Source organism: Macaca thibetana, chromosome X, assembly GCF_024542745.1.
Source record: "Macaca thibetana thibetana isolate TM-01 chromosome X, ASM2454274v1, whole genome shotgun sequence".
NCBI lineage: Eukaryota > Metazoa > Chordata > Mammalia > Primates > Cercopithecidae > Macaca > Macaca thibetana.
Window position 1 is genome coordinate 65594487 of NC_065598.1, and position 27983 is coordinate 65622469.

General features: G+C 43.5%; 1 protein-coding gene across 8 annotated transcripts in view; it reads right to left on the minus strand.

Annotated features, from left to right (window-relative positions):
- The window catches only part of PJA1 (praja ring finger ubiquitin ligase 1), a 1335831-nt gene that overhangs the window by 234433 nt on the left and 1073415 nt on the right, over positions 1 to 27983 (minus strand). For 4 of the 8 annotated variants that reach the window (XM_050776233.1, XM_050776232.1, XM_050776231.1 and 1 more), the window contains exons 2-3: positions 8422 to 8525; positions 3900 to 6170 (exon numbers count right to left, since the gene is read on the minus strand). In XM_050776233.1, the coding sequence (XP_050632190.1) occupies positions 4340 to 6109 (1770 nt within the window). In that variant the 5' untranslated portion in view covers positions 6110 to 6170; positions 8422 to 8525 and the 3' untranslated portion in view covers positions 3900 to 4339. Of the gene's footprint in view, positions 1 to 3899; positions 6177 to 8421; positions 8526 to 27983 lie in introns of those variants that run through there. The other 4 variants (XM_050776237.1, XM_050776236.1, XM_050776235.1 and 1 more) reach the window with 2 other exon arrangements.

Below are 27983 nucleotides of genomic sequence, written 5' to 3' on the forward strand. Positions count from 1 at the left end.
AGTTTGAGGGTTGAGAGGGTGGCAGGAGGGGAGGGGGGCGCCAGGGCCTCAGAGGCTGGGGGTGGGAGTGGGGCTAAGCTTGGTCCAAGTCCCCATGACCCCTACTGCGTTCTCTGAACACAGCCCCTGCTTGAGCCTACCTTGGGAGAGGAATCTATTCACGCTGTCACCCAGTGTTGCAGAACACTTTTGTGCCAAGCAGTGCATGCTGGGACTGTAGAAATGGCTCACACATAGCTTTTGACATCAAGAACTTAGAGATGGGAGACACAGAGAGGCAAGGAGCTAGGGGATATTGAATTTTTCTTTCCAGGAGCTGGCAAATTAGTTTTTTTTTTTTTTCTTTTTTTGAGATGGAGTCTCGCTCTGTTGCCCAGGCTGGAGTGCAGTGGTACGATCTCGGCTCACTGCAACCTCCACCTCCCTTGTTCAAGCCATTCTCCTGCCTCAGCCTCCTGAGTAGCTGGGACTACAGGCGCGTGCCACCATGCCTGGCTAATTTTTGTATTTTTAGTAGAGACGGGGTTTCACCACATTGGTCAGGCTGGTCTCAAACTCCTGACCTCGTGATCAGTCCACCTCAGCCTCCCAAAGTGTTGGGATTACAGGTGTGAGCCACTGCGCCCGGCCACAGATGAACTTTTTAAAGGATGAATAAAATTTAAACAGAGCTGGAAAGGACACTTCAGGTCAGAGATCCCTAGGCACTTCCATGGAAGGGTTTCACTGAAACAAAGGGCTAAGAGAAGGGTAGGGCCTTAGGGCACAGTAAGAACCTTCTAATGGTTCAGCTGTAGTGCCAGCTGGGGAGACCACCTCAGGAAGTTACAGTGCTCTCTTGCAAGATGTAGTGCTTTATGCCTCAAATGATTGACCAAATCTGGGGGTTTTTATTTCACAGCCAGAAAACAAGACCAGAAACCCAGAAGTAAAGTGTAGTGGGTGATACCTTCAATGAATATCCAAACAACTTATTTTCATAAATGACTGCTTCATGTCTGGAGGCCCCTGAGGCCTGCTGTTCTAAAACCATGGCCCCGGGTGCCAATGACAGGTCCACTGCATCATAAACAGAAATTGCCTGACCCTTGGCCATGTGAAATATCTCATATGATGAGGAAAACAGCCACAAAAGTGGGATATGGTATTGGCAAGTACTTGGGGTTCCTAGTTACAAACAACAGAAACCAATGCTAGTTTAGTTGAATCCGAAAAGTTTTATTGGAAAGCTATAGAGGAGATTGGGGAATTGTCAGAGAGGCTGGAGAATCAGAAACTGGCAAGAGCAAAGGAACTGGGCAGCCAAGCACACAGCCACATCCTGCCATAGGAGCTATTGGCTGCCAGCACTGTCAGCACGGGAGCCACATCACTGCCACCCTGTACCACTGCTGCTGCCGCCCCTGCTGCCACCACCATCATCACCACAGCAGCATGGGGACAAATGCTTCAGGATCCCTGCTTCTCTGACTTTCTCCCTCCAGCCTTAAAGTACTGGGCACGAGTGTATGATGGGCTTAGTTCATGTCCCAGGTCCAAGTCACAGCTACTCAGGGCCCCAGGAGTACAGGTCCTGGGGCCTGTGGGCTTTCCTGGTAGAGCACGCCTCAAGTCCACCAAGACACTGCAGTAGCAGGTTGCTCCAACACACCAGCAGGGGGCTTTGAGCACTGGGTAAGTGTCCCTTTCTGTTTCTGTGCAGAGACTAATTCTGACTAAAAGGCAAATTAGGGTCACTGCTATGCAATAGCAACAGAAAGGAAGATGATTAGGACCCAAGCGTGCTCCTAAAACACCTCCTTAGGTGGTGCCAGTCAGAGCACAGCAAAGGTTAATGGTAAACCTCCAAAACCCCACCCTAAAAGGGCTCTCCAAGGACTCAGACTCCTGAGCCTCCATAACCAGCTGAGGTGCTGGCTGAAGGCCAAGGGGAAACCTAGAATGACTTGTGAGGGATGAAGTCATAAATATCAGCTTGACCAGTTGCAGAAAAAAGAGCTGCAGTTTCAACCCACATTTCTGTACTTGCAGTGAGAGAAGAATGACATCCTGCTTTTCCTAATTGGAAAATTTTTTGATTTTGCTTATTTTGTTGTAATAATATTCATGAAAATGCACTGACACTGTAAAAAATATGAAGCAAATTCATTATTTCAGGTGGAAGACAAAAGCCTCCTTCCTGACTGCTTTCCCCCAATCCTCCGTCCCTCCCTAGAGGTAACCCCTGCCATCAGTTAGGCATGTCGCCTTCCAGACATTCTTAGGCATTTTCATATAAAGTTTGGTTTTGTAAGGTTTTATTTTACACAAACACTGTATATATTACTCTACACTATGCTTTCGTAACACTGTCTTGGAGATCTTTTCGTATCAGTACATCCAACTTTTAACTGCTGCATAGTTTTAATTCCATACTAGCAAGGAACCCAGGTTGGGCTGAAGTGCACGCACCAATTGAATATGCTGATAGATAGCTACTACCCAAACTGTTCTCCAAGAAGACCGCTATAGTTTATATGCACACCAACCCCATGAGTCTTTTCATTTCATCTCTTCCTAGCCCAAACTAGATATTATCATGAAGAAAAGCTATTGGCTTCTGATAGATGTAATATGTTTCATCGGTGTGTTAATTTACATGTCACCGATTATGAGTCAGGTTGAACTTGAACAACATCCAGCCTGTTGGAGATGTGCGGAAATAGCACTCAGAAACTGTCAGTAGGAGCATGAACAAGTACAATGACTTTGGAAAGCAATTTGGCAATATCTAGTTGGGGTGAAGATGCTCAAACCCTAGAACCCAGAAATTTCACTTCCATATACTTACCTCTAGAGAACTTCACACATGTGCACAAAAGGACATCTGTTTAGTATGTTCATTGCCGCAAAATGCTGGGAAGAACCTAAGTGTTCACCAGTAGGGAAATGGATAAATAAGGTGTGGTAATTCATACAATTAATATTTTGTATACAGCAGTTAAAACTGCATGAACTAGATCCACATATATCAAAATGGCTAAGTCTCCAAAACACTGTTGAGCGTAAAATTCAAGTTGCAAAATGATATATATAGTCTATCAATTATATCCATTTAAAAAACATTAATACTGTATTTGATTATGAATATATACACACATATACATACATACACACACTCATATATATGTCTAAAGACACACACAAGAAGTAAACACACCATTTTCTGGTGTGTTTCTTACCTCTGTGTAAGAAAGAAGGTAAATATTATGGGCTGAGGAACTTCACCTGTGCTTAAAAAATATATATTTATTGGAGAGAGAGAGAGAGAAGAGAGGGGTGGCGGGAGAGAGAGAGAGAAAGAGAGAGAGAGAGAGAGAGAGAGACATCTCTGAAGCAAATATAGCCAAATGTTAAAACCTGTTCACTCTGTGTAGGTGAGTACCTGTATTTTCCTGTAGCACTTGTGTGGCATATTTTTTCTATTCCTATCTGTGTCACTGTGTTAAGCTATAAAATTCGCATATAGCTTTATTTTTTTGGACCCATTCCCTCTGAGAGTTTCTATTTTCTCAAAGGTGATTTCAACTCATTCATCCCTACATTCAGTTTGGACTTAATCCTGCCATTGTTTTGTTTCTTTACCATGCTTTCTTATTGTTTCTTTCTTTCCTTCTTTGTTTTCTTCCTTCTTCATCTATTTGACTTTTTCCCTGTAGTAGCTGGACAACCATACACTTTATTCCTACTTTTAAAGTCACTGCCCTCATTTTTTTTTTTTTTTTTTTTTTTTTTTTTGCGATTGTTGAAGTCAGCATTTCCAGTGAAACTAAAGTTTTTGATGCAAATGCAAGGGATCAATTATAAAGTCATTCAGTACCACTGTTTCAGACAAAACCAAAGAATTCCATTACACCATGTAAAACCAAAAGAAAAACTTTAATAAGCTTTTACAGCACTGCAATTACAGGAACATCGACCCATAACATGCAACAAAAATGATTTTGCCTTTTGGACATATTTAACAGATACACTTGACATTACAAGTAACAGCAACACATTCTACTGAAGAAAACAAATGCGATTTAACTTTCAGGTTAGAAAACGTATGTTCTTACTGCAATCTCAAGTAGCATTTATAAAGTTTAGTTTTCCCTTTTCTAACCTCTAAAAGATGATATGATTTTTAATGCAATCATACACAACTGTTTTCACATTGGAAATAATCACGAGGAATCAATAGGTTTAGGCTAACTGACTGACTGGTTTTGTTTCCATTGTTAATTTCAAGAGGGCTCCTGCAGTATTGTGGATTTCAGATGGGGAAAATAATCAGACCAGGAGTAAACAGCCTTGGTCTTTAGAGTGGGGGAGGGAACATGCAGCGGCACACAGGGCAGGTGCCTGACTTCTGAAGCCAGATGGACACACACGGCTTGTGGAAATAGTGGTGGCATGGCAGCTCAGTTGCCACCTCCCCCTTCACATATTCGCTACAGCAGATGGGGCAGCACATCTCCTGACCAACTGCGCCATGATCTTCAGTGACCAGGATCTCGGGAAGAGCGTCAATGCTCTCCTTGCTTGCTGGTGGATTGGCCACCTCCACATCCACTGCAAGAGACTCCAAGTGTGCAAGGGCAGTTTCCATTGCCTGGGCCAGGCGTTCTTCAAGTGCCATGTAGGTGAGGAACTGAGGATCCACATAGGAAATGGCTTCAGCCACTCCTAACCCATCTGCAAATCCATCAAAGAGGCTCCAATCCACTTCTAGGTCTTCGCTCACACTGGAGTCATCTTCAAGGTTGTTGTTCCCATCCAGCATGAATACCCCAGGCTGCATCAACTCATGACCAGAATCATTATCCCCCTCACTGCTACTCTCATTCTCATTGTACTGGAGCCAAGGAATTTCTCCTTCTTCCAGGGATGCCTGCTCTTCCTGAAGAGATGGTTCTCGAACTTCTTCAAGGTAATTGTTGCCATTGCTGCCAGCACTGGCCCCGGCGCCAGCCCCGGCACTGGCACTAGCACCGGGGCCGGGGCTGGCGCCAGTGCTGGCACTCACCTTAGCCTGTGGAGGTTCCCGCTCTTCTTTCCCCGGCAGAGTCTCCCAGCTTTCGCCACTGGAGGACAGGGCTTGCTCTCGGCTTCGATATTTCCGACGCAGAGCAGCAATCCACTCTTTGTCACTGTCAGAGTCTTCCTCGCAGTATTTGTAGTAATCATCACTGTGCGTCCAGAAGTCAGGGTCGGCCATGGTGTGTCGTCGTCTCGGCACCTTTTCTGGTTTCACTTGGTCACTCCTCACTTCCCGTTTGTCTTCAGGGTACTTTGGCTCAGAATAGCCACTTGAACTCTCGCCTCTGCCTCTTCTTGCTGGGCCATCTGAGTGGCCTTCATTGTCATTGGCAGTATCCCTCCACCTGGAAGTACTGTGTGGCATATCATCATCATCATCAGTATCAAAAAAAATTTTGGGTTTCACGCAGTTTGGACTTGCCAGGTTTCTGATTTTGGGCCTGACCACAGGTTCCTCTGCACTCTTTGAGGTGTTTTCCCCACCACCACAAATACTCACAGGAGCCCTGCTGGGACGTGCAGGTAAATTTTGCTCCCTTTTCTCCCTCTCCAAGCTGTCACCTTTTGTAGCCACCTTGCCTTCAGCAGAAGACGACTGTGAGGCCACACTACTTTGTGGCAGGAAGTCAGCTCTGCTAGCTGAGCATCTTGCTGCAGGGACTGGGTCTAACTTGTCTCGCTCCTCTCTCACATCACGGCTAAAACTAGAGAACTGTGGAGGTGGCCCAGCCAAAGACCTTGCCCCTTTCTCTGGGTCATACAGCTTATCATCTTTAAACTTGCCAGTTTTTCCTCTCGCTGGCGGTCGCTCAACAGGCCCAGCCCCCTCCTCCTCACTATCATCTGCCCCATAAGAGTCAATATGTCCATAGGTCATTCCTCTTCTGCTACCCGAAGCTCTGTACTCTCTTGGCGGATACCTGGAATAGTCCTCATTATCAATATTTAGGTTGGTTCCCGAACTCTCGCTGTCGTCCCAACTACGACGAGTAGTGGAAAATGGCGATCGGCTCCTCTTGGTGGTTTGACTGGAGGCTGATCTGTGCATTGGGACTTTGGAGTTCGTCTTTCTCTGGCTGGCAATCCTTTCCCGCTGGCTCGTGGGTGGCCTGAAACTGACATAAGCATGCCTTCTTCCATACCTCCTACCTGTATTGGACTGATACCCTCCTGTTGGATTGGGCCATACAGGCTTGCTAGATTCCTGACCCATCACTCTGACTTAGGAGGGTTTTCAATACAGCTGGGGCTGGGGCAGGAAGATTCCTGCTCCCTGCACACGTTTTTCAGATGGGAAAGTAAAATCAGTTTAGAATAAAGGAGCAGGGAGATTTATTTTCACTTCAGCAGGCAGGTAACTGAAAGAATAAGGGGCCTTTAAATTTAGTTTCACTTTCTTCTAAGGCCTGGAGTAGCATTCCAGTGACAGGTGTAGACCTGGAACACATTTTTAATGTTGGCAAAATGATTACAAGACTGGGTTTGCAGGAAAGCCAGACTTAGGGGAGAATCTGACGGAAGATGGGGGGTGACCGGACACTTGGAAGGTGGGTGAAGTACTGTAGAATTGTGCCAATGTGGGGAAAGGAAAGACTGCTGTAGTTTTCTTTTTATGGGGTGTCTGCCTTTTTCTGAGTGCTGCAAACATACAGGAGAAATGCAAATTGGAATAGAGTGGAAAATACAGATCGCTGTGTGCGCACAAGTGCCTATGTGTCTATCAAGAGGAGAGGGACAGGTGGAAGGGGACCAGCAATCCTGCAACAGAGGGATGTTTATGTTTGTAGGGGGAAAGGGTATGAGTGTTAGAATGATTCTGGATGTGGGTATGAAAATGACAGGCATGGGTGGGGTGGCTTTGGAGGAGAGGGGTGTGTGTATGTATGAGGAAAGGGAAGGTGTTTATGTGTGTCGCTGTATGTGTGGCAGCTGAAACTACAGAAGGATGCCCATGTTTATGTGTATGTCACAGGCAGGGGAGTGTATGGTTGGCAATGGAGAGGAGTGTCTGAGAGTTTGTGTGTGCGTATGTTAGTCAAAATGGGAGGCAACAATGGAGAAATGTCAGTGTGAGCAAATGCAGCAGGCACAAACGGAAGCGGGGGTCGGGAGTGGCGCAGCACTGGAGACGGATGCGCTTGAGGTGGATGGAACAGAGGCCGGCAATCAAAGAACGATGCCTGCCTGTGTGGATATGGCAAGCAGGGAAGCAGGTGGTGTCCCCATAGAAGGATTTATGTGAGTGTGTGTGTGCACCTCAGGGACCAGCGAAAGAGCTGTGTCTGACACACGTGGCAGAGAGATCAATAGAGGAGAGCATTTGAGGAGGGGGTATGAATGAGCACATGTGGCTGTATATGCATGTCACTGGCCAGCAATAGAAGGATGTCCTTATGTGTGTATATGACAGGAAGGAAGAAGGAGAGCAGCCTGAGGGGGTGTGTGAATAGGCATGTGTTCGGGAGAGCACGCAGAGGCCGAGCAGGGAGGGGGCCGGTGCTAGAGGTGTGTATGTGGTAGGCGGATAGAGGAGGGGGAAGGCATGGGAGGGTGTGAGGGTGTGAGGGTGTGTGAGAGGGTGTGTGAGAGGGTGTGTGAGAGGGTGTGTGCTGCGTGTGCCTGCGCATGCGCGGGAGAGAAGACGCACTGGAACCTTGAGGATGGAGGGGCAAGGAGGGGGCTGCAATGGAAAGCTTCTCTGCGGGGGCGCGTGCTCGCGAGACACGGAGGGGTGTGGGGTAGGGGGTACGCAATGTCATAATAAGAGGTGGGAAAAGGCCATCAGCTCAAACGGGAGACCCAAACCGATGTAGCAGGGAAGAGGCAAAATGAAAGAAAAGGGCGTGCGTGGGTCTAGTTTTCCCTGAGAATAATTATTTTTTCCTCCTTACAATTTTTTCCCTGGGAACAGTATTTTTACCTAAAAATCTTAACCATTTACCATTTGGCAAAACAACAGCAAAATATGGGAAGAAAGGCCACGGAGTGCTCCGCAAAGGGGCCGAGGAGGGAAGAAGGAAGGAGAGGGGAGGAGAGGCAGGGAGAAGTGGGAGAGGGCCGCGACCACCACTACCCTCCCAATAGCGATGAAAGCCACTCGAGTGGGGACCGCGCCACACGAAAGGGGTTCCCGGCAGCGGAGGATGCAGCCCCAGAACAGGCCGATGTAGAACATGGGCCTCACTCTGCAGTCAGGTCCCGCGTCCGCCCCACCCCTTCCCGAGGGGCGAACCTGAAAAGCAGTTCCCAGGAACCCCGCAAAATCCTCGTCCCCGTGCCCGGCCACTCGCACTGCGCCCGACCACTCGCGCCACCGCCAGCGCCCGGATGAATCGAGGAAACAATCAGCCTTTCACTCACCAAGTCCAGAAAGCCACACGCTTTTCAGAGAAGCAGAGCTCTCGGACCTCCGACCGCCACGACCGCCAGAGCCGCTGCTCCCGGTCTCGAGCTCCTCCCCCGCCAGACAGCAGCGGGGCGGGTGGCGACTGCGGCGGCGGAAGTGATTGTGAAGTCAGCTGGAGCCCGCCCCCTTGATGTGGCGGGGGCGGCAGCTGCTCTCCACAAATCAGGGTGGGCCCGAAAGCATTATTTCATCTTAAATGATGAAATCGTCAAGGATACAGCAAAGGACAGCGAAAAATGTCACGAACACCCAGCTTTAACTAATGTTAAATATTTAGCTATATTCCCTTCTGTTTTTTTTTTTAATAAAATAAAATCTGCAAATTCTTTCTGATTAAGTCCAATGTGAGAGTAATTACGTTACTACATCACATCCTATGTTACGTGTTATGGTTGTACCGAAAGTATTAAACCTGTGAAACTATATTTAGGGTTGCAGTAAGCTTAAATTTTTTAAACCTTATTGTTAAAGCAAACTGAAGCTGTTTAGTGTTGAATTTGTTGCTGCTAATCACAAAACCAAGCTTCTCTATTCAAGAGATCATAAGACACAACACAGGTTCATATTCTGGTATTGCATTGCAGTTAAAACATATTACAGTTATGCCTTTTGGATTTATACCATTTTACTGAATTCTGAAGTCTTTAAATTGCGCTTTATAATGGAACTCTAATATTTACAGCCAATGTAAACATTTCCTATGTTCACAACAGTAGCAAAGTTTTGTTCTTACTGGAAACAAAATGCACAAGAGAACAAAAATCTTAGGGGTAGCAACATAATAGAAATAGAATGTATAACTTTCAAACCATTAAAGTAATAATATGTGGAACAAAGAGAAAAACTCATTCTGAACAAAGGTCAAGAAATGTTGCTGGGGGTGTGCAAAAAAAAGGATGCAAAAAGTAAACAAAAACGCAGGAATCTAAATATATCAGCATGCATTATGGGTTAACATCTCCTAATAAAAACCAAACTCTTATTTTGAGGATTTTGTTTTTAAAAGTCAAGTTATATACTATTTCTGTGAGTTTCACCTAAAGCAGAAATAGAAAAAATATATATATGACAGTAAAATACTAGCAGAAAAAAAGGAAGGGAGGGAGGGAATGAGGGAAAGAAAGAAGCAAAAAAAAAAAAAAAAAAAGAAAGAAAGAAAAGGAAGGAGGAAAGAAACTCATAACAACATCAATATCCTAAACATCGAGAACTCAGAGTAAAAAGCACTAAAGAGAACAAAACAGGTTGTTTTATTCACTCAGAAAGATACGAGAAGCTGATGGTGTGTGCCTGTAGTCCCAACTACTTAGGAGGCTGAGGCAGGAGGATTGTGTGAGCCCAGGAGGTTGAGACTGAAGTGAGTGGAGATCACGCCACTGCACTCCAGCCTGGACAACCAAGCAAGATGCTGTCTCAAAATAATGATGATAATAATAATGATAATAATAATTGAACTTCATTGGCGAGAAATCTGAAGCTATCAATTTTTTAAATGGAGATACATTTTCTTTCTTTTTTTTTTTTTGAGATACATTTTCATCTAGCAATTCTACTTCTAGTCAACTTCTCTGTTGTGTGTTCTATTGAGACACACAAGTGGAGAAAGATATGTGAATAGGAGTGCAGCAAGATAATGCAAACCACTTTAATTCTCCTCAACAAATAAATTGCTTAAATTTACTTAAACATGTTGCTTGGTGGCTCATGTACAGACATGGTGGCTGACACCTGTAATCACAGCACTTTGGGAGACCAAGGCAGGAGGATTGCTTGAGCTCAGGAGTTTCAGACCAGCCTGGACAATATGGTGAAACCCCATCTCTGCAAAAAAATGTAAAAATTTCCTTGGCACAATGGCACATGCCTATAGTCCCAGCCACTTGGGAGGCTGAGGTGGGAGAATCACTTGAGCCCAGGAGGTTGAGGCTGCAGTGAGCTAAGATTGCGCCACTGCAATCCAGCCTAGAAAATAGACTCAGACCCCGTCTCAAAAAAAAAGAAAGAAAGAAAGAAAGAAAGAAAGAAAGAAAGAAAGAAAGAAAGAAAGAAAGAAAGAAAGAAAGAAAGAGAAAAAGAAGAAGAAAGGAAATAAGGCAAGTATATACATACTGATCTAATATAAATATATTAAGTGAAAAAAGCATGTTGCAGAACAACGCATTTTTTTAAAAAAAAATATGATAGTCACAAAAATTTATGTGCCAAACAACGTAGTTTCAAAATATATAAAACAAATACTGTTAGAAATATAAAGAGAGATCAGGAAGTCTGCAATTATAGTGGGAAACTTCACCTCATTTCTTATGGTATAGATAAATCAAATAGACTGCAAAATAAATAACGATATGAGGAAATGGGACAATACAATATACTGAATGTATATGTATTTTTGTTTTCTGTTTTTTTGAGACAGAGTCTTGCTCTGTCACCCAGGCTGGAGTACAGTGGCGCAATCTTGGCTCACTGCAACCTCCACCTCCCAAGTTCAAGCAATTCTCCTGCCTCAGCCTCCTGAGTTGCTGGGACTGCAGGTGCTCACCACCACACCCAGCTAGTTTTTGTATTTTTTGGCAGAGATGGGATTTCACCATGTTGACCAGGCTGGTCTCAAACTCCTGACCTCAAGCGATCCACCTGCATCGGTCTCCCAACATGCTGGAGTTACAGGCTTGAGCCACTGTGCCCAGCTTGTATATGTATTTTTGGACTCAAGAGAGGATACATTTTCTTTATAAAATATTTTTAAATATGTCAACTATACAGAAAAGTAGAATACAAAATACACATTTGAATGCACCTGTCACATGGATTGCGCAAATTTTATTTTCTCCAGATCCTCAGATCCTTCTGTTTTTGAAACAAAATAGTACAGTTGAAGCTCTCACTTCATCCTATTCACTTGACCTCTCTCTTGAAAATAAGCCTTATTTGGAAGTTGATGTGCTCTCGTCTTGTTCATGTTTGTGTGTGTGTATATATATATCTATGTATAGATAGATGTGTATATATGTATATGTGTATATGTATGTGTATGTGTATATATATACATATATGCATATATGTAGTATATATTTACAGATGTGTATATATATATATCTGTGCATATATGTAGTATATATTTATAGATATATATATATCTGTGACCAATACACAATTTTTTTCATGTATTTAAATTATGCAAATGGTATCATTATAAATATATACTTTTGCAACTTAGATTTTCACTCTATTGATTTTTGAAACTCAGCAATTTTGATACCTGTAGATCTAAGTCATGCATTTTAACTGCTGAATATTACTGTATCAATTATCCAATATATTACTATAACGTATTATTGTATGGCCTTCTTTTGCATAAGTTATCTAATTTATCTCTTTTCCTACTGTTTCTGTTTTGTGCAATTATAAGTGAGGATTCAATGAACATCCTAGTGCATGGCTCCTTGTGCCTACATAGAAGAGTTTCTTCAGGGCAGAGCTTCCCAACTGAGTTATAAGTGTTCTGATATATTGATCCCCTTAGATCTACAGGAAGGTAGCTCTGCCTTCAGCAGCTGCCCCTAGGGACTGTTGCCTCTGGCCAAGAGCACACTGTCTGTTTATTCCAATGAGCTGACACAATATTAGCATTTTAAATATATGTTCTGATGTGAAAAGGATTGAAATAAATTGCTCCAGTATAGAAACACTGAAATAGAATTTCTTGGTCAAAGAGTATGTTGTAGTTATCTATTGCTGTATAACAAATTTCCCTAAAACATAGCAGCTAAAAACAACAAACATTTATCATATCACGGTTTCCATGGGTCTGGAATCCAGGCATGGCTTAGTTAGGTGCCTCTGGCTCAAAGCTTCTTATGAGGTTGCACCCAACCTCTCATCTAGGGTTGCAGTCTCATTTGAAGGCTCAAGTAGGGTAAGAGGTCCACTTCCAGGCTCTTTTACATGGTTGTCGACAGGCCAAAGAAGACCCATTTCTAAGCTAATTCATGTGACTGTTGTCAGACTTTGTTTCCTCGTCATGTGGACCTATCCGTAGGCTTCCTAAGTCTCCTCACAGCATGGTAGCTGGAGAGAGGGAGAGAGAGATCCCAAGAGGAAAGATGCAGTGAGAGCCCATCACTTTTGCCATATCTTATTCATTAAAAACAAGCCATGGAATTTGTTCATTTTATCTAAGTTACCAAATTTGTGGCCATAGAGTTGTTCATAATACTTTGTATTATCCTTTTAATGTCCATGAGGTCAGTCGCAATGGCTCCTCTGTAATTTCTGATATGAGTAACTCTGTTTACTCTCTTTTTTTCTTGGTTAGTCTGGCTATAGGTTTCTCAATCTTGTTGACCTTTTCAAAGAACCAGCTTTTGATTGTATTATTTTTTCTCTACTATTGTTCTGTTTTCAATTTCATTGATTCCTGTTTTAATTTTATTGCCTGTTTTTTTCTACTTACTTTGGACTGAATTTACTCTTTTATTTTCTAGTTTCCTAAGATGGAAGCTTAGGTGATTTATTTAAGGTCTTTCTTATTTTCTAATGTATGCATTCAATGCTACAAATTTCCCTGTAAGCACTGCTTTTGCTGCATCCCACATATTTTGGTAAATTATCTCAAAATACTTTAACATTTATCTTGACACTTCTTCTCTAACCCATGTTTTATTTGAAAGTGTATTGTTTAATCTCCAAATACTATATGATTTTCCAGCTATCATTCTTTTATTGATTCCTAATTCAATTTCATTGCGGTCTGAGAGGATACTTTGTATAGTGTCTATTCTTTTAAATTTGTTGAGGCATGTTTCATGGCCCAGGATGTAGTCAATCTTGGTGAATGTCCAATGTGAGCTTGAAAAGAATGTGTATTCTGCTTTTGTTGGATGAAGTTGTCTATAAATGTCCATTAGATCCAGTTGATTGATGGTGCTATTCAGTTCAACTATATCTTTACTGATTTTCTGCCTGCTGGATCTGTCAATTAGTGATAGAGTGGTGTTGAAGTCTCCAACTATAATTATGAATTCATCTATTTTTTCTTGAAGTCCTATCAGTTTTTGACTCATATATTTTGATGCTCTGTTGTTAGGCACATACACATTGAAGATTGTTACGTCTTCTTGGAGAACTGACTCCTTTTTCATTACATAACACCCCTATTTGTCCCTAATAATTTTCCTTGTTCTAAAATCTGCTGTGTCTGAAATTAACATAGCTAATCTGGCTTTCTTTTGATTACTGTTAGTATGGTATATATTTCTGAATCCCTTTACTTTTAGTTTATCTCTGTCTTTATACAGTTGGTTTCATGAAGATAACATATAGTTAAGTCTTGTTTTTAAAATCCATTCTGATAGTCTCTTTTAATTGGTGCATTTAGATCATTCACATTTAAAGTGATTACTGATATAGTTGGATTAATATCTACCACACTTGTAGTACTTGTAACTATTCCCTATTTGATGCCCTTGCTCTTTTTTTTTTTTTTCTTGTTGATGGAGTCTTGCTCTGTCACCCAGGCTGGAGTGCAGTGGCTCAATCTCGGCTCACTGCAACCTCCACCTCCTAGGTTCAAGCGGTTCTCCTGCCTTCACCTCCTGAGTAGCGGGGATTACAGGTGCCCACCACCACACCCAGGTAATTTTTGTATTTTTTTAGTAGAGAGGAGGGTTTCACCATGTTGCCCAGGCTAGTGTTGAACTCCTGACCTCAGGTGATCCACCCACCTTGGCCTCCCAAAGCGCTGGATTACAGGTGTGAGCCACCATGTTCAGCTTTTTTTGTTTTGTTTTGTTTTGTTTGTCTTTTTGTTTTTTTGAGATAGAGTCTCACTGTGTCACTCAGACTGGGGTACAGTGGTGTGATGTCAGCTCACTGCAGCCTTGCCTCCCAGACTCAAGTAATCCTCCCACCTCAGCCTCCTGAGTAGCTGGGACTGCAGGCACACACCACCATGCTCAGCTAACTTTTTAACTTTTTTTGTAGAGATGAGGCCTCCCTATATTGCCCAGGCTGGTCTGGAACTCCTGGGCTCAAGCGATCCTCCCACCTCACCTCCCAAAGTGCTGGGATTACAGGCATGAACCACTGCACCCAGCTTCTCTGATTTTAATTAAGCATTTTATTCTCTCCTCTCTTAGCATATTAAGTTTACTTTTTATTTTTACTTTTTTAGTGATTAGAGCTTGCAATATACATTTACAACTAGTCCAAGTTCACTTTTAAATAACACTATAACTCCTCATGAATAGTGCAGGCACCTTGTAACATACTATTTCCAATTCCTTCCTTCAGTCTCTTATAACAGATTTAATAATCATTTCTGTCATTCATTTCATTAGTATATATACTATAATCATTCAACATATTGATACTATTATTTTGAACAAGCTGTTATTAGATCAATTAGTAACAAGAAAAACAAAATATTTTATTTTATTTATACCTTAATTTATTTCCATTTCAATGTTCTTCCTTTCTTTACGTAGATTCATATTTCTAACCAATATTATTTTTCTTCTCTCTGAAGAACCTCTTTTAACATTTCTTGCAAGGCAATTCCTAGAAGTGACATCATAATACTTTTGCCACATTCTATTTATTAAAGGTGAGTTACTAGGCCTAACCCACATTCAATGGGAGGAGATTACCCAAGAGCATGCATGGGGGCAGGAGGAGGCCATCATGAGGCATCATGGGGGCAGGAGGATGTTGGAGCATTTCAACCTTAATAAATATTCCCAATCTGTTTTCCAAAATGGTTATAACAATCACATTTTCACCTGAAGTTTATTCACATCTCTGCTTTTGGTGAGTATTCGCCAGATCCTCACCACTCTTGATATCAGCTTTAAAACTGTTGCCAATCTGATGAGTATGGAACACTGGCTTTGCTTTTCCCTGAATTACTAGAGAAGTTAAGCATCCTTTCACAGTTGTTGACCATTTAGATCTCTTCTCTGAATTGCTTGGTCATATCTTTTGTCCGTGTTTCTACTGGGGTTGTTTTTATGGTTATTGATTTCTAGGAGTTCTTTATATATTCTGAATACCAGATGTCAGCTGTATTTGTACCATTGCAACTATCTTCTCATAGTCGGAGTTTTCTTTAAATGGAAATATGAAATTTTAAAAGCAGTTAAAATAAACCATGGGAGAATGTTTTTTTTTATAATCCTGGAATGGAGAAGACCTTTGTAAGTTCGATGAAATATACAAGAGAAAAAAAGAGAGAGAAAGAGAAAAGTTTCAACTACATCAAAAAAATCTTCTGGCCAGCAAAAAATAAACAATTCTAAGTAAAATAAAAGAAAAATGAAGTGCCAGGCACAGTGGCTCACCTTGACAACTTGAAGCCAGGAGTTCAAGACCAGCTTAGACAACATAGCAAGACCCCATTTCAATTAAATATTTGCTGCTAATTGCATAAAGGACTAATTTCCCAAATACATGAAGAGTTCCTATAAATCAATAAAAGGCCAACAAACCAATTTTAACATGAGCAAAGCATACCAATAAACATTTTATTAGAAAGGAAATACAAATGGTATTTCAACATGTGAGAAGACGTTCAAGCTCAATGATAAAAATAAAATGGAATATGATTTCACCCATCAGACTGAGCAATGAGAGACAGTTTGATAAACACTGTTGTTGAAGGTGTGGAGCCACAGGCAGGCACCCTTCAACATTGCTGGTGGTAGGGTGAGGGTACTTGGTAGTTAGAGCCTCTGTAGTCAGCAAGTTGGCAATAGCTATCAAATTACTAATGCACATACTTTTTGGCCCAGAAATTCTACTTCTAGGAATTTGCTTACAGATATACTTGCACATGATTGAAATGAAATATGTGCCATTATATTCCTTACATCACAGTGTTGTTTTGAATAGCAAAAAACTAGAATGAACCTAAACATTTATCAAAAGGGAAATGAATAGTTGTGACGGTGGAAGACCTACTGTAACACAGCTAAGATGCAGACTCTAATGCTAGTTGTATCAGAAGGGATAAATCTAGAAATCAATATTGAATGCAAAAAGTGAGTTGTAAGAGGGTATGTATATTACAATAGCATCTATATATGTTTTAAAAGCACATAGGGGGCATTGTAGGTTTGAGATTGTTCTATCTTCTCAGAGAATTATTTATTTGATCACCAATAAATGACATAATGATATACCTCTAATAAGACTTTTGGTATAAAGGTCAATCCTGCCAGCAATTCTACTTTCCAGTTTTTGTTGTTGTTGTTGTTGTTGTTGTTGTTGTTTGAGATGGAGTCTCGCTCTGTCGCCCAGGCTGGAGTGCAGCAGCATGATCTCAACTCACTGCAACCTCCACCTCCTGGGTTCAAGTGATTCTCCTGCTTCAGCCTCCCGAGTAGCTGGGACTACAGGCTCATGCCACCATGCCATGCCAAGTTAATTTTTGTATTTTTAGTAGAGACGAGGTTTTGCCATGTTGGCCAGGCTGGTCTTGAACTCCTGACCTCAAGTGATCTGCCTGCCTGGGCCTCCCAAAGTGCTGGGATTATAGGAGTGAGCCACCACACCCAGCCTCCAGTTTTCTTTTGTTAAGATTTTTTTCTGGCATATTTTTACTCATCTTCTAAAAATATTTTTAAGGTAATATCTTTATAATTACACACAAATATTTATGTAATTTTAGACCCAGTCATAAAAGAAACCCTATGTGCATGCTTTACTAAAACTATAGTCCTTTCTCGGCTTGGGCGGCGGGAGGGCTGGCAGCAGCCAGCCAGCCCAGCTTCGCGAAGGCTCTCCAGGCGCCGCAGCCCACAGGCACCCGGCACGGGAGGCACGCGCCCTCCCCGCCGCCAGGATTCCCAAGAGGAAGGTCTGCTCCGCCTAAGGGGCCGCCAAGGAAGAGCCCAAGAGGAGATCGGCGCGGTTGTCAGCTAAACCTCCTGCAAAAGTGGAAGCAAAACCGAAAAAGGCAGCAGCAAAGGACAAATCTTTAGACAAAAAAGTGCAAACAAAAGGGAAAAGGGGAGCAAAGGGAAAACAGGCCAAAGTGGCTAACCAAGAAACTAAAGATTTACCTGCAGAAAACGGTGAAAGGAAAACTGAAGAGAGTCCAGCCTCTGATGAAGCAGGAGCCAAATCTGGTTAGTGCCATATACCATGTCTTATCGATGGTCCCTGTCTCACTTCTTGTACAATCCAGAGGAATATTTTTATCAACTAAATAGTTGGTAAATTTACAAAATTGCAAATGTAAATGCAAGTTTTTTAGTAGCTCTAGAAACATTTTTAAGAAAGAGGGAATCACACCTCATCCCATTTTTTAGGTGTAAATGGTTTTTTTTTTTTTTTTTTTTTAAGGTGAAATCATTTGCTGGTTGTTTATTTTTTGGTACAACCAGAAAATAGTGTGGGATATTGAATTATGGGATGTTTTGACTGTCTCGGGTGTCAGCTTAACATTCCGTAGATGGGGGTTAGTTTTTATATCCTGTAATACAAAGCATATTAAATGGCAATATGGAGTCAGTCCTGCATTTAATGTCTTGAACATTTTAAATTACTTCTATTCCCATGGTTTGTTTTTGTTTTTGTTTTTTTGGGTTTTTTTTTTAGTAGAATTGTTTCCTAGAGAAAACCACTCTTTGATCATGGCTCTCCCTGTCAGAATTGTATGCACTCTATAACATCTTTGGTTGTGGTAGTCCTGTTTTCCTGATAACTTTGTTACTGTGCTGTGAAAGATTTAAAATTTGAATATGTAGTGTACATGCTATTCAGTTGTGAATTGGTGGGATATATAATAGCTTATCAACATGTGAAGGTACTGGTACTTGATAGCCTCTTTTATTTTATTTTATTTTATTTTTTTTTTTTTGAGGCGGAGTCTTGCTCTGTCGCCCAGGCTGGAGTGCAGTGGCCAGATCTCGGCTCACTGCAAGCTCCGCCTCCTGGGTTTATGCCATTCTCCTGCCTCAGCCTCCCGAGTAGCTGGGACTACAGGCGCCCACCACCTCGCCCGGCTAGTTTTTTGTATTTGTTTTAGTAGAGACGGGGTTTCACTGTGTTAGCCAGGATGGTCTCGATCTCCTGACCTCGTGATCCGCCCGTCTCGGCCTCCCAAAGTGCTGGGATTACAGGCTTGAGCCACCGCACCCGGCCTTGATAGCCTCTTAAGGAAAATTTGCTTCCAAATTTTAAGCAGGAAAGTCACTGGAATAACTTTAAAAAAGAATTACAATACATAGCTTTTTAGATTTTTGTTACATGTGTTAAGAATTGTGTACAAATCGAAATGTCTGTACTGATCCTTAACCAATAAAATCTCAATTATGAAAGAAAAAAAATTATAGTCCTTTCTATTTTTACTTGCCTCCCACCTCGGCCTGTATCAGTACTCCCTCCACAACCTATGTCAATCAACTAGTATTCATTATTCCATATTTTTCTTCATACTTGTGTAATCACACACAAACATATGCATACACATATATGTATACTTTTGTGTGTATATACATATACACATATGCAATACATGCACAAGTTTTTATTTGTCCTTTTTTATTAAAATGAGATTATATACATACTCTTCCAGTTCATATTCTTCTCACTCAACAACACTCCCTGGAAATCAATCATATGGATCTAATTACTAATCTTCAATGGTTGCCTAGCATTTCATAGTGTGGATGTGTCATAATCTACTCAGCTATTAACCTATTGATAGGTTACTATGATTTTTAGGGTTTAAAAAAGCTGTAAGTAATTATGCAATACACATCTGTTATGGTTTGAATGTCTCCTCCAAAACTCATGTTGAACTTTAATTGCCAATGTAATGGAATTGGGAGATGGGGCCTTTAAGAGGTGATTAAGTCATGAGGGCTCCACCCTCTTGAATGAATTAATGCCATTATTGTGGTAGTGAGTTAGTTACAGAGGGAATGGGTTCCTGATAAAATGATAAGCTTGGCTTCTTCTTACTCTGTGCTTTGCATGCTCACTTCCACCTTTTGCCTTCCACCATGGGATTACCCTCACCAGATGCCAGTGCCATGTCCTTGGACTTCCCAACCTCCAGAACCATGAGCCAAATAAACTTCTGTTCTTTACAAATTACCCAGTCTGTGGTATTCTGATACATCAGCAGAAAATGAACTAAGACATCTTTGTCCATGTAGGACCTTAAGTACTGGGGTTTCCATTCTTACAGGATGATGTCCCAGAAGTAGGATTGCTAGGTCAAATGATGTGCATCTTTTTATTTTAATAAATGGTGTCAGACTGCTTTCCCCAAAGCTTAGAGCCTTCTCACTTCCTCAACAATGTGTGGCCCAGCAGCCTGGCTAACTTGACTTATTCTTGGCAGAGATTCCTCTCCAAAGAATTTGAAATTCAAAAGGAGACACACAGAGATTGAGAAGATTGGAGCTGTGTCATATTCATATCAATCAATTCTGAAAACAAGCCCAATATCTTGAAAATACAGTCTTAGTTTTTGCCCAAGTTAGCCAGAGTTGAATTCTGTTGCTTGCAACCAAAAGACACTAATAAACCGTAGTCATGGACTGAGACCTCAACCTGGTCACAAATCCAGCCCTGATCCCAACTACGAATTCAACTCTAATCCATGCCATAGACTTAATCCTCACCCAGGTTGGAAACTGAGGGTCATTCCTGGCCCCAGACTTCACTGTACACTGCCTGCCAAGAACTCCTCTCCAAGGGATGTTCCTGGCTGCCAGTGGATACATTTCAGTGGAAACATTTCGGCCAAACGTATCCATAGCCTGGGACCCAAAGTTAAGGCTTCTTTGTGGCAACCAGTGCTGATTACTTCTGGAGACGGGGGAATTTCTTGTGAAGAAAAATTTGTAAAATCTAAGAGATATTTTGGGGACATCTGGGTTGCAGGAAATAAAAGATCAAAAGGGAACACGGTTCTGGGGTGAAGGTTTAGTTTGTGGAGGCAGATAATAGGGATATGAGGGAGCCAAGTGTCTGGAGCTGAATGGGGCTGGGCTGAATCCCCTGCTGGAGCCTACATGGGTCTCTATGAGAGAGAGATCCCGTGCTCCCAGGATAAGCTCAGAGGAATTGTCACCAAGAGGTCCGGGCAGCCTGTGACCCACAGTCTTCCTTCTTTGTCTCTCTCAACATTCTGGCACTGCCTCAACTGGCCCAATGGGCCCCCATGAGGCTCAGGCCCCTTTCCCCACTGTTCTGACACAGGCCCCAAAGCCACCTGCCACTTTCTCCTTCCTGCCAATTTCCCTCCCATCATCTTTTCCCCTGGTGTATCTTCTCACTGCATGCCTCCTGCTGAATTTCAGGGATTAGGACTGTCTACCATGGGACACAGCTCCCTTCTCTTCTCCCTGGAGCCAGGAGGTTCTTGCCAAATCTGGCCCCAGCCTCACCCCAAGGATCTCTGGAAGGAATTAGGCAGAACTTGCTGGGTGTGTGACTGGAGAGACAAGTCAAGAGTGTGGGGAGGGAACTACCATTTGTCAAACACCTATTATTATATACCAGGTAGGGAGTTAGTACTTAGCTCCCCTATTTAATCTCCACAGCAAGTCAATGAGATAGCAATTTTTATGGTCAGATAGGGAAGCTGAGGCCCAGGTATGTTCAAAGATTTGTCCAAGGCTACTCAGCTAGAGGTGGCAGAGCTGGGATTTGGACTCAGGACTGTTGAATCCAAAGCCAGCTCCTTCCAGGACTTAAACAAGAGGAATGTAGTGGCCTCAATTTCTGCCTAAAAGGGAGGCCCTACCAGGTAGAGAGTTCCCTGGTGGAGGCCTAGAGCACCTTCCTGGACCCTGGGCCCACTCTGTAGGGAGGGCTAGCTGGGTAAGAGCTGTACTAGAGGGGCAGAGAAGCAGGTTTCTCTCACCCCAACCCCTGCAGGTTCCACTCAGGCAGTGCTGGCCTCCCTCCTCCCATAGTGTCTCCCCACTCCCCTTATTCCTCTGTGCTTCCATCAACAGGGAGAGAAGAGAGCCAGCAGACAGTGCTGAGAGTAGGGTAAGCAGAGTCAGAAGACCAGACACAGTTCATTCACAGGCAAGAACTCTGGGCTGCTCCCGCTTCACTGTTCCCATCAGGGCAATGGGGCATGGGGGGGTGTATAAGACGATGGCTGAGACCATGTCAACTCCACCAGTGCATGTGTGGTGAGGCCTGCCTGGGCAGGCAAGCACTGTGACCATGTCAGTGGAGATGACTTTGCCCACAGAACATGATTCAGGGGATAGCAAGGGCAGGAGCTAGGGTAAGCCAGGAAGACACATCAATAGCTGGTACAAGAGCTCTGTTAGGCCCTGCCTGGGGTCCAAGCCCTGCCTCTGGCTGCCCCATCATGACAGAAAGGTGGAGGATAAGCAAATGAGAATCTGTGGTTAATAGAAATGGGGACTTTTTGAAAAGAGGAACACTACAGGAAGTACAAGAAAGTAAGAAAGGGCTGGAAACACTCTCCTGGTTGTCCTGAGAGGGAGAGGAAATTACACCTGTAAGAAAAAGCTTGCCTTTAGATCTCCACAGAGGCAAGGGGCACTGTGTGGCTGATTAAGCGGCGTTCTAGTTACAGATCTGATACCCCTGCTTGCTGTACAACCCTGAGCAGGTCTTTTATTCCTTTCCGGGTCTCAGTGTTTCCATCTGCACAGTGAGAATTTGGACCCAAATGTTCTCCAAGAGCTCTGTCAGCTCTCAAATTCCAGCATCTTCTCCAAACCTGCTCTGAGTCAAGCCCCTTGAGCATGGCTGTGCCTCAGGCACTGATGGTTGTTTTAATGTGCTGATCAGTAGTGGAAGTCACAGTAACATTGTGACATAGGGGTGGTGTGCGTTGGGGTCATCCTAGGATCCAACATGAACTCCTCACCACAGCCTAGAGGCTTGAGTGGATTAATGCCCTGCCCATCTTTCCAGCCTCCCCTCTCCCTCTCCAGTTTCCCCTGACCTCCTTTCCTTGCCTGGGACATATCAGACTCGTTCTTGCTTTGGCACCTTCACATACACTGTTCACTGTACTTGGAATGCAGGATCCCCACCTCTTTGGTAATTCTCTTCCTTTTGATCTTAGCTGAAATGGCCTCTCTTCCAGGAAGTCTTCCTGGGTCCCTAGCCTAGGCCAGCTCCCACTCTGAAACACACTCATAGCATCATGATAAGATCACAGTAGTAATTGCTTGTACCATACAAGTATGTTTGTATCTGTCTCCCCTCCTCAATTATTATCAGCTCCCTGATAGCAAGACCCTTGTTTATCTCATTCACAGCTCTACCCTTGGTGTCCAATAACCCAGGAAACTTTTAACCAACAACTATTTCTTGAAAACAAAACCCCTAGAAGCTGCCATGTGCTATAGACTTACTGGGCGCCAGGCACAGACATACAACATCTCATTGGATCCTTGGATCATGCCCTCCCTACTTATTTCTTAGGTGCAGAGATAGTGTGGCAGAGAGCTGATGGGTTTTGTCCTTTCAGAAGATCTTTGTCCTGGACCAGTTGGCTGGGATGCGCAGAGCTGGGCCTGGCAAGCAGGTCTGCCTGTTTTGCGCCTCCTTTATTTGCTTGCCACCACTCTTCGGAGAGGAGCAGCAGCTGTGGCCGCTCCTCGTGTTCCCATAGCAACCAATGCTTACCTCCCGCTCACACTGGTTCCTAATTGCCTGATTACGCATCTTCTCCCCCACCAGCTCGCCAGCTCGGGAGCTTCTTGAGAGCAGGGTCCATGGCAGGCTTTGCTCACCATTGCGTGGCTCCAGACTCAGTGAGTATTAGTTAAATGAACAAAAATGAATGCATGACCATCCATGCACATGGGTTTTTACAAGCTTTCATCAAAAACAAGGCACCTGGCAGCCTGTAGTGGCTGGGGGGAGGGCGAATTTGAGGACTCAGTGCTCCTGGCTCACCTCTGCTTAGTGGCGTGGGTGGCCAGCCCCCCTTCTCCTTTCTCCCCTGCTGCCTGGGGAAGCTCTTTAGAAAACAGGCAAGACAGCCTGCACGGGTCATGGCTGCTGGCAGGAGGGGGATGCTGGAGATGGTGTGACACCCTCCCCTACCAATCCCCCCACCCCTGCTCCGCCATGCACAGGCACACTCGAACTCCCTCACCACCTCCTTCTGATGGAAACCATCTCAAATGGCCAGTTTTTGTTTTAAGAATTACCAGAAACAATTGAGCAGCCTATCCAATTCTAATGCTCTGTTCACAATCTCACCAGTCAGCCCCTTTACTCTGTTCCCATTGCCATCATGTTAATCCCACTCACCACCATCTTCCACCTGAGCTGCTCCAACAGCTGCCTCTCTGTCCCACTTCTGTCCTCTTCTCTTCCCCCTCCTGCCCTCCCTCACCCCATCTTCGGTGGCACAGACAGAAGGAGTGTCCCAAACAGAAATCATACCATGTTATTCCCAGCCAGACTCACGAGGGAGGCAGGTGCATTTTTTACTATTTTTGTGGCATGACAGAGTCTGTGTAAGTCACCGAAGTGCCTAGAGGGGGAGCAGGCAGAGCTACTAGTCCATTAACTTAGTCTTTAAATGTTTGTTTCCTTAAATGTTTGGCTTTGGACCACACATAAGCTGGTGAGTCCAGAGCTCACAAGGATGGGACCAATATGAGTTTTTACCCTAATGGAAGAAACAGAAAAAAAAAAAAAAAAAAAAAAACTGAGACGCGATCCGCACTTTGTAGAGGGTGCTATGGGAATGTACAGGGAAGTATGTTTGTGCGGAACCAGAGGAAGAAACATTTGAGCTGGACTTCCTATCAGAAATTGTTGGTTGCAAGCAACAGAAAGCATCTCTCATTAACTTAGGAGAGAAGGGAATTTGTGGGGTTGGAGGGGTAAGCTATAGGGAGCTTACAGAATCAAGAGAAAAGCTAGAGAACCAGATATGGAAATTGACATAAGCAAAGGCACTTCTTGGGGAGGGGTTGGGAAGGAATAGGAAGCAGGAATGGTTTGATCAGGATGCTGCCAATAAAATGAATGAAATATGTTTCCTCTATTCTTATATTCCTTGTTCCAGATTCAAAGTCCAACGAGAGTGTCCAGTCACCAAGCTTAGTCACATGCTCTCCTCCTGGCTATACTGGGCTTGGGAGGGGAAGGCAACTTCCCTTTGGCTTCTATGAAAGGAGGCATGCATAGATTTATTGTTTCACCAACATCACCCACAATCAGGCAGAGACAATTCACTAAACAGGAGCCTAAGGAAAGGGGAGGAATGAAGGCTGGGAAGCCACAAACCAACAAATGTCCACTCTCTGCTTGATGGCAGCAAAAAAAGAGGAAGAGGGCATTCTAGCCAGAGAGAACTGAATGGACAAAGAAAGAGCTGAAGCCTGCTGTGCTCATGGCAGGCAGGCAGCAATGTGTGACTGGGGTGTAAGAAGAGGAAGGCAAAGAGCTACAGATGAGATGAGAACAGGGAGAAGACAGATCACAGTGTGTCCTGTGGAGAGACTAGCCCTAGGGAGCTAGTCTCTAGGGGTGGGGGGGGTGGTTACCACATTGGCATTTTAGAAGCTTCACGCTGGGGGTGTCAAGAATGGATCAGAGATGGCAAAGTTGGAGATGGGGAGACCTGCAAGGAACTCTTGTAGGCAAGAGATGATGAGGCCTGAATTCCAACATCGGCCATGAAACGGAGAGAAGACAATGGATTCAAGAGCAATTCAGGACCTAGAATCCTGAAGTTTGAGAGGGTGGAGGAGGGAGAGGAGTAAGAGATGACTGTGTGTCAAGAGGGAGGAGTGAGTTTGGGAGAGTTTGTGCTTTCTTCACGGACTTCAAGAAGCCCACAAAGAATGGGTGTTCTCTCAGCACTCATTCAATCAGTAGTTAATGTCAGCCTGGCCCCACTAGTATGTGCTGTATTGAAAAAGGTAGGGAGAGAGAGTGAGAACTTTTTTTTTTTTTTTTTTTTTTTTTTTTTTTTTGAGCTAGAGTCTCATTCTGTCGCCCAGGCTAGAGTGCAGTGCAACTTCACTCGACTCACTGCAACCTCCACCTCTCGGGTTCAAGTGACTCTCGTGCCTCAGCCTCCTGAGTAGCTAGGATTATGGGCGCATGATGCCACACCCAGCTAATTTTTTTTTTTTTTAGTAGAGACGGGATTTCACCATGTTGGCCAAGCTGGCCAACTTGTGACCTCAAATTACCCACCCGCCTCAGCCTCCCAAAGTGCTGGGATTACAGGCATGAGCTACCCGCGCCCAGCCAAGAGTGAGAACTCTTAATGGACCCTCTCATACTCTGCTGGTGGGAACATATACTGATGCAGTTACTCTGGAGAACAATCTGCAAGTATGTTTTACTGTTTTAAATATGCATACCTCTGCACATTGATTTCTAGAAATTTGTCCTTACAAAATAACAAGTGTGTACAGATAAACATAGGTACAAGGATGGCTCAACAGTGTTTATAAGAGTAAAAAACTGGAAACCACCTCAATATGCATCAGCAGGGAAACTGGCTAAATAATAAGCCAGTAGGGACAGAAAAGAGAGAAGACACTGACCACATCACTGGCCTCTGCAGCCTGACAGGCCTCAGTGGAGGAGAGGGGTAAAGCTTTCACTTTTAGTGAAGTTTGGGTTTTGTCTGTTCCATTAGACTGGACATGTTAATTCCTGGAAGTAATCGGAGGATTTTTTTAATTATCTGAAAGCACCTCAAAAATTTCTGGCTCTTCAGGAGATTTCACCCAAGAAGCAGGGGAGAAATAGGTCACAGAGAGTGTTTGGGAAGAAATAGGAGAGAGAAAATAAGTTTTCTGCTTGTGATTTCAACCCGTTTGCTAAAGTTACAATAACAACCATTACCTCTGGGGAATTCTGATTGAAAGAGGCAAGACTTTTACTTAATATTTTAACAACTTTCGCATTGTTTGAATGTTTTACAATGTGCCCAAATCACAGAAATAAAAAGATAGTAAAAACAATAAAGATACTTGCATTTGTGGAGAGGGTGGAGATGCTGACAAGCTCCCTGAACCCCTGGAGCTTCCAGAGCAGGGTTTCTCAACCTGGGCACTATTGACTTGTTGCAAGGGCTATCCTGTGCATTGCTGGGGTGGGTGAGGCAGACTGTTAGCAGTATCCCTGGCCTCTGCCCACCAGGTGCCAATAGCATACCCCCACCCTGAGTTCTGACAACCAAACTGTCTCCAGACATTGCCAAATGTCTCCTGGGGAGCAAAATCACCCCCAGTTGAGACGACTGCTCTAGAGGGATTATTCAGAATATGTGGGCGTCTTCTGAGCCTCTAAGCCTGGTGACCTCATTAATCCTATCTCCTAATGGCTCCCTGCCAGCACCTTTCCATGACTCCATTGGTCTGGTAGTCAGAAGATGTAGCTTCCAGTTTCGGTTCTGCCACTTACTAGCGATGTGATCTTGGGCCTTCCAGAGCCTCATTTCCTCATCCCTAAAATGGAATAATTAACAATGACGTGGCTCAAGGACAACCAGGTTCTCCCTTTCAACTGGATCTTTCCCTACTGCTTTTCAGGTGCCCAGGTGTCTCCCACTGAAACCAACAAACCAACCCACCTTCCTGGACCTTACTTCCTTCTGCAGCTACTGCCTTGCCTCTCTCTTCTTCACATACAAACTTCTTCAAAGAGTCATCTCACTCTTTGAAGGCATTTCACACTCAATGTGTCCTAAACTGATCTCATGATCTTCCTCCCCAAACCTACTGTCTTTTCCTGTCCCTTACATCTAGTTACACAAGCCACAAGCCTAGGAGTCATTTTCAACATCTCCCACATTACCAACCTCATAGCCAATCCTGCTCATTTTACTTCCTATGTTGCTTTGACTTTCAAGGTTATTTATCTCTAAATAGGAAATACATTGAAAAATCAGCACTTTGGGAGGCCGAGACGGGCGGATCACGAGGTCAGGAGATCGAGACCATCCTGGCTAACACGGTGAAACCCCGTCTCTATTAAGAAATACAAAAAACTAGCCGGGCGAGGTGGCGGGCGCCTGTAGTCCCAGCTACTCGGGAGGCTGAGGCCGGAGAATGGCGTGAACTCGGGAGGCGGAGCTTGCAGTGAGCTGAGATCCGGCCACTGCACTCCAGCCTGGGCGACAGAGTGAGACTCCATCTCAAAAAAAAAAAAAAAAAAAAAAAAAGAAAAATCAAAATAAATATAAAACAAGATTTAGTAAGGAGTCTCACCCAACTCCATCAACTTCAGTACTCCCCCTAAAACACACACAGATAAACCACCTTTATTTGAGGGGGTAGGTATCCTTCTAGTGCATCTTTATGGAAAGACAAACAATAGATATTGCTCCCTTTCTTCCACAAAATACAATACTGTACATGCTGTTTTGTACCTTGCATTTTTCACCTAAAAATATATTTTGTCAATCTTTCTGTTCAGTATTAGAAATCTTTAGCTCTGTTTTTACAAATAGTATTCTACTGGGTGGACCTAATAACATTTATTTTACCATTCCCTTATTTACAAGTGCCAGTTGTAGGTA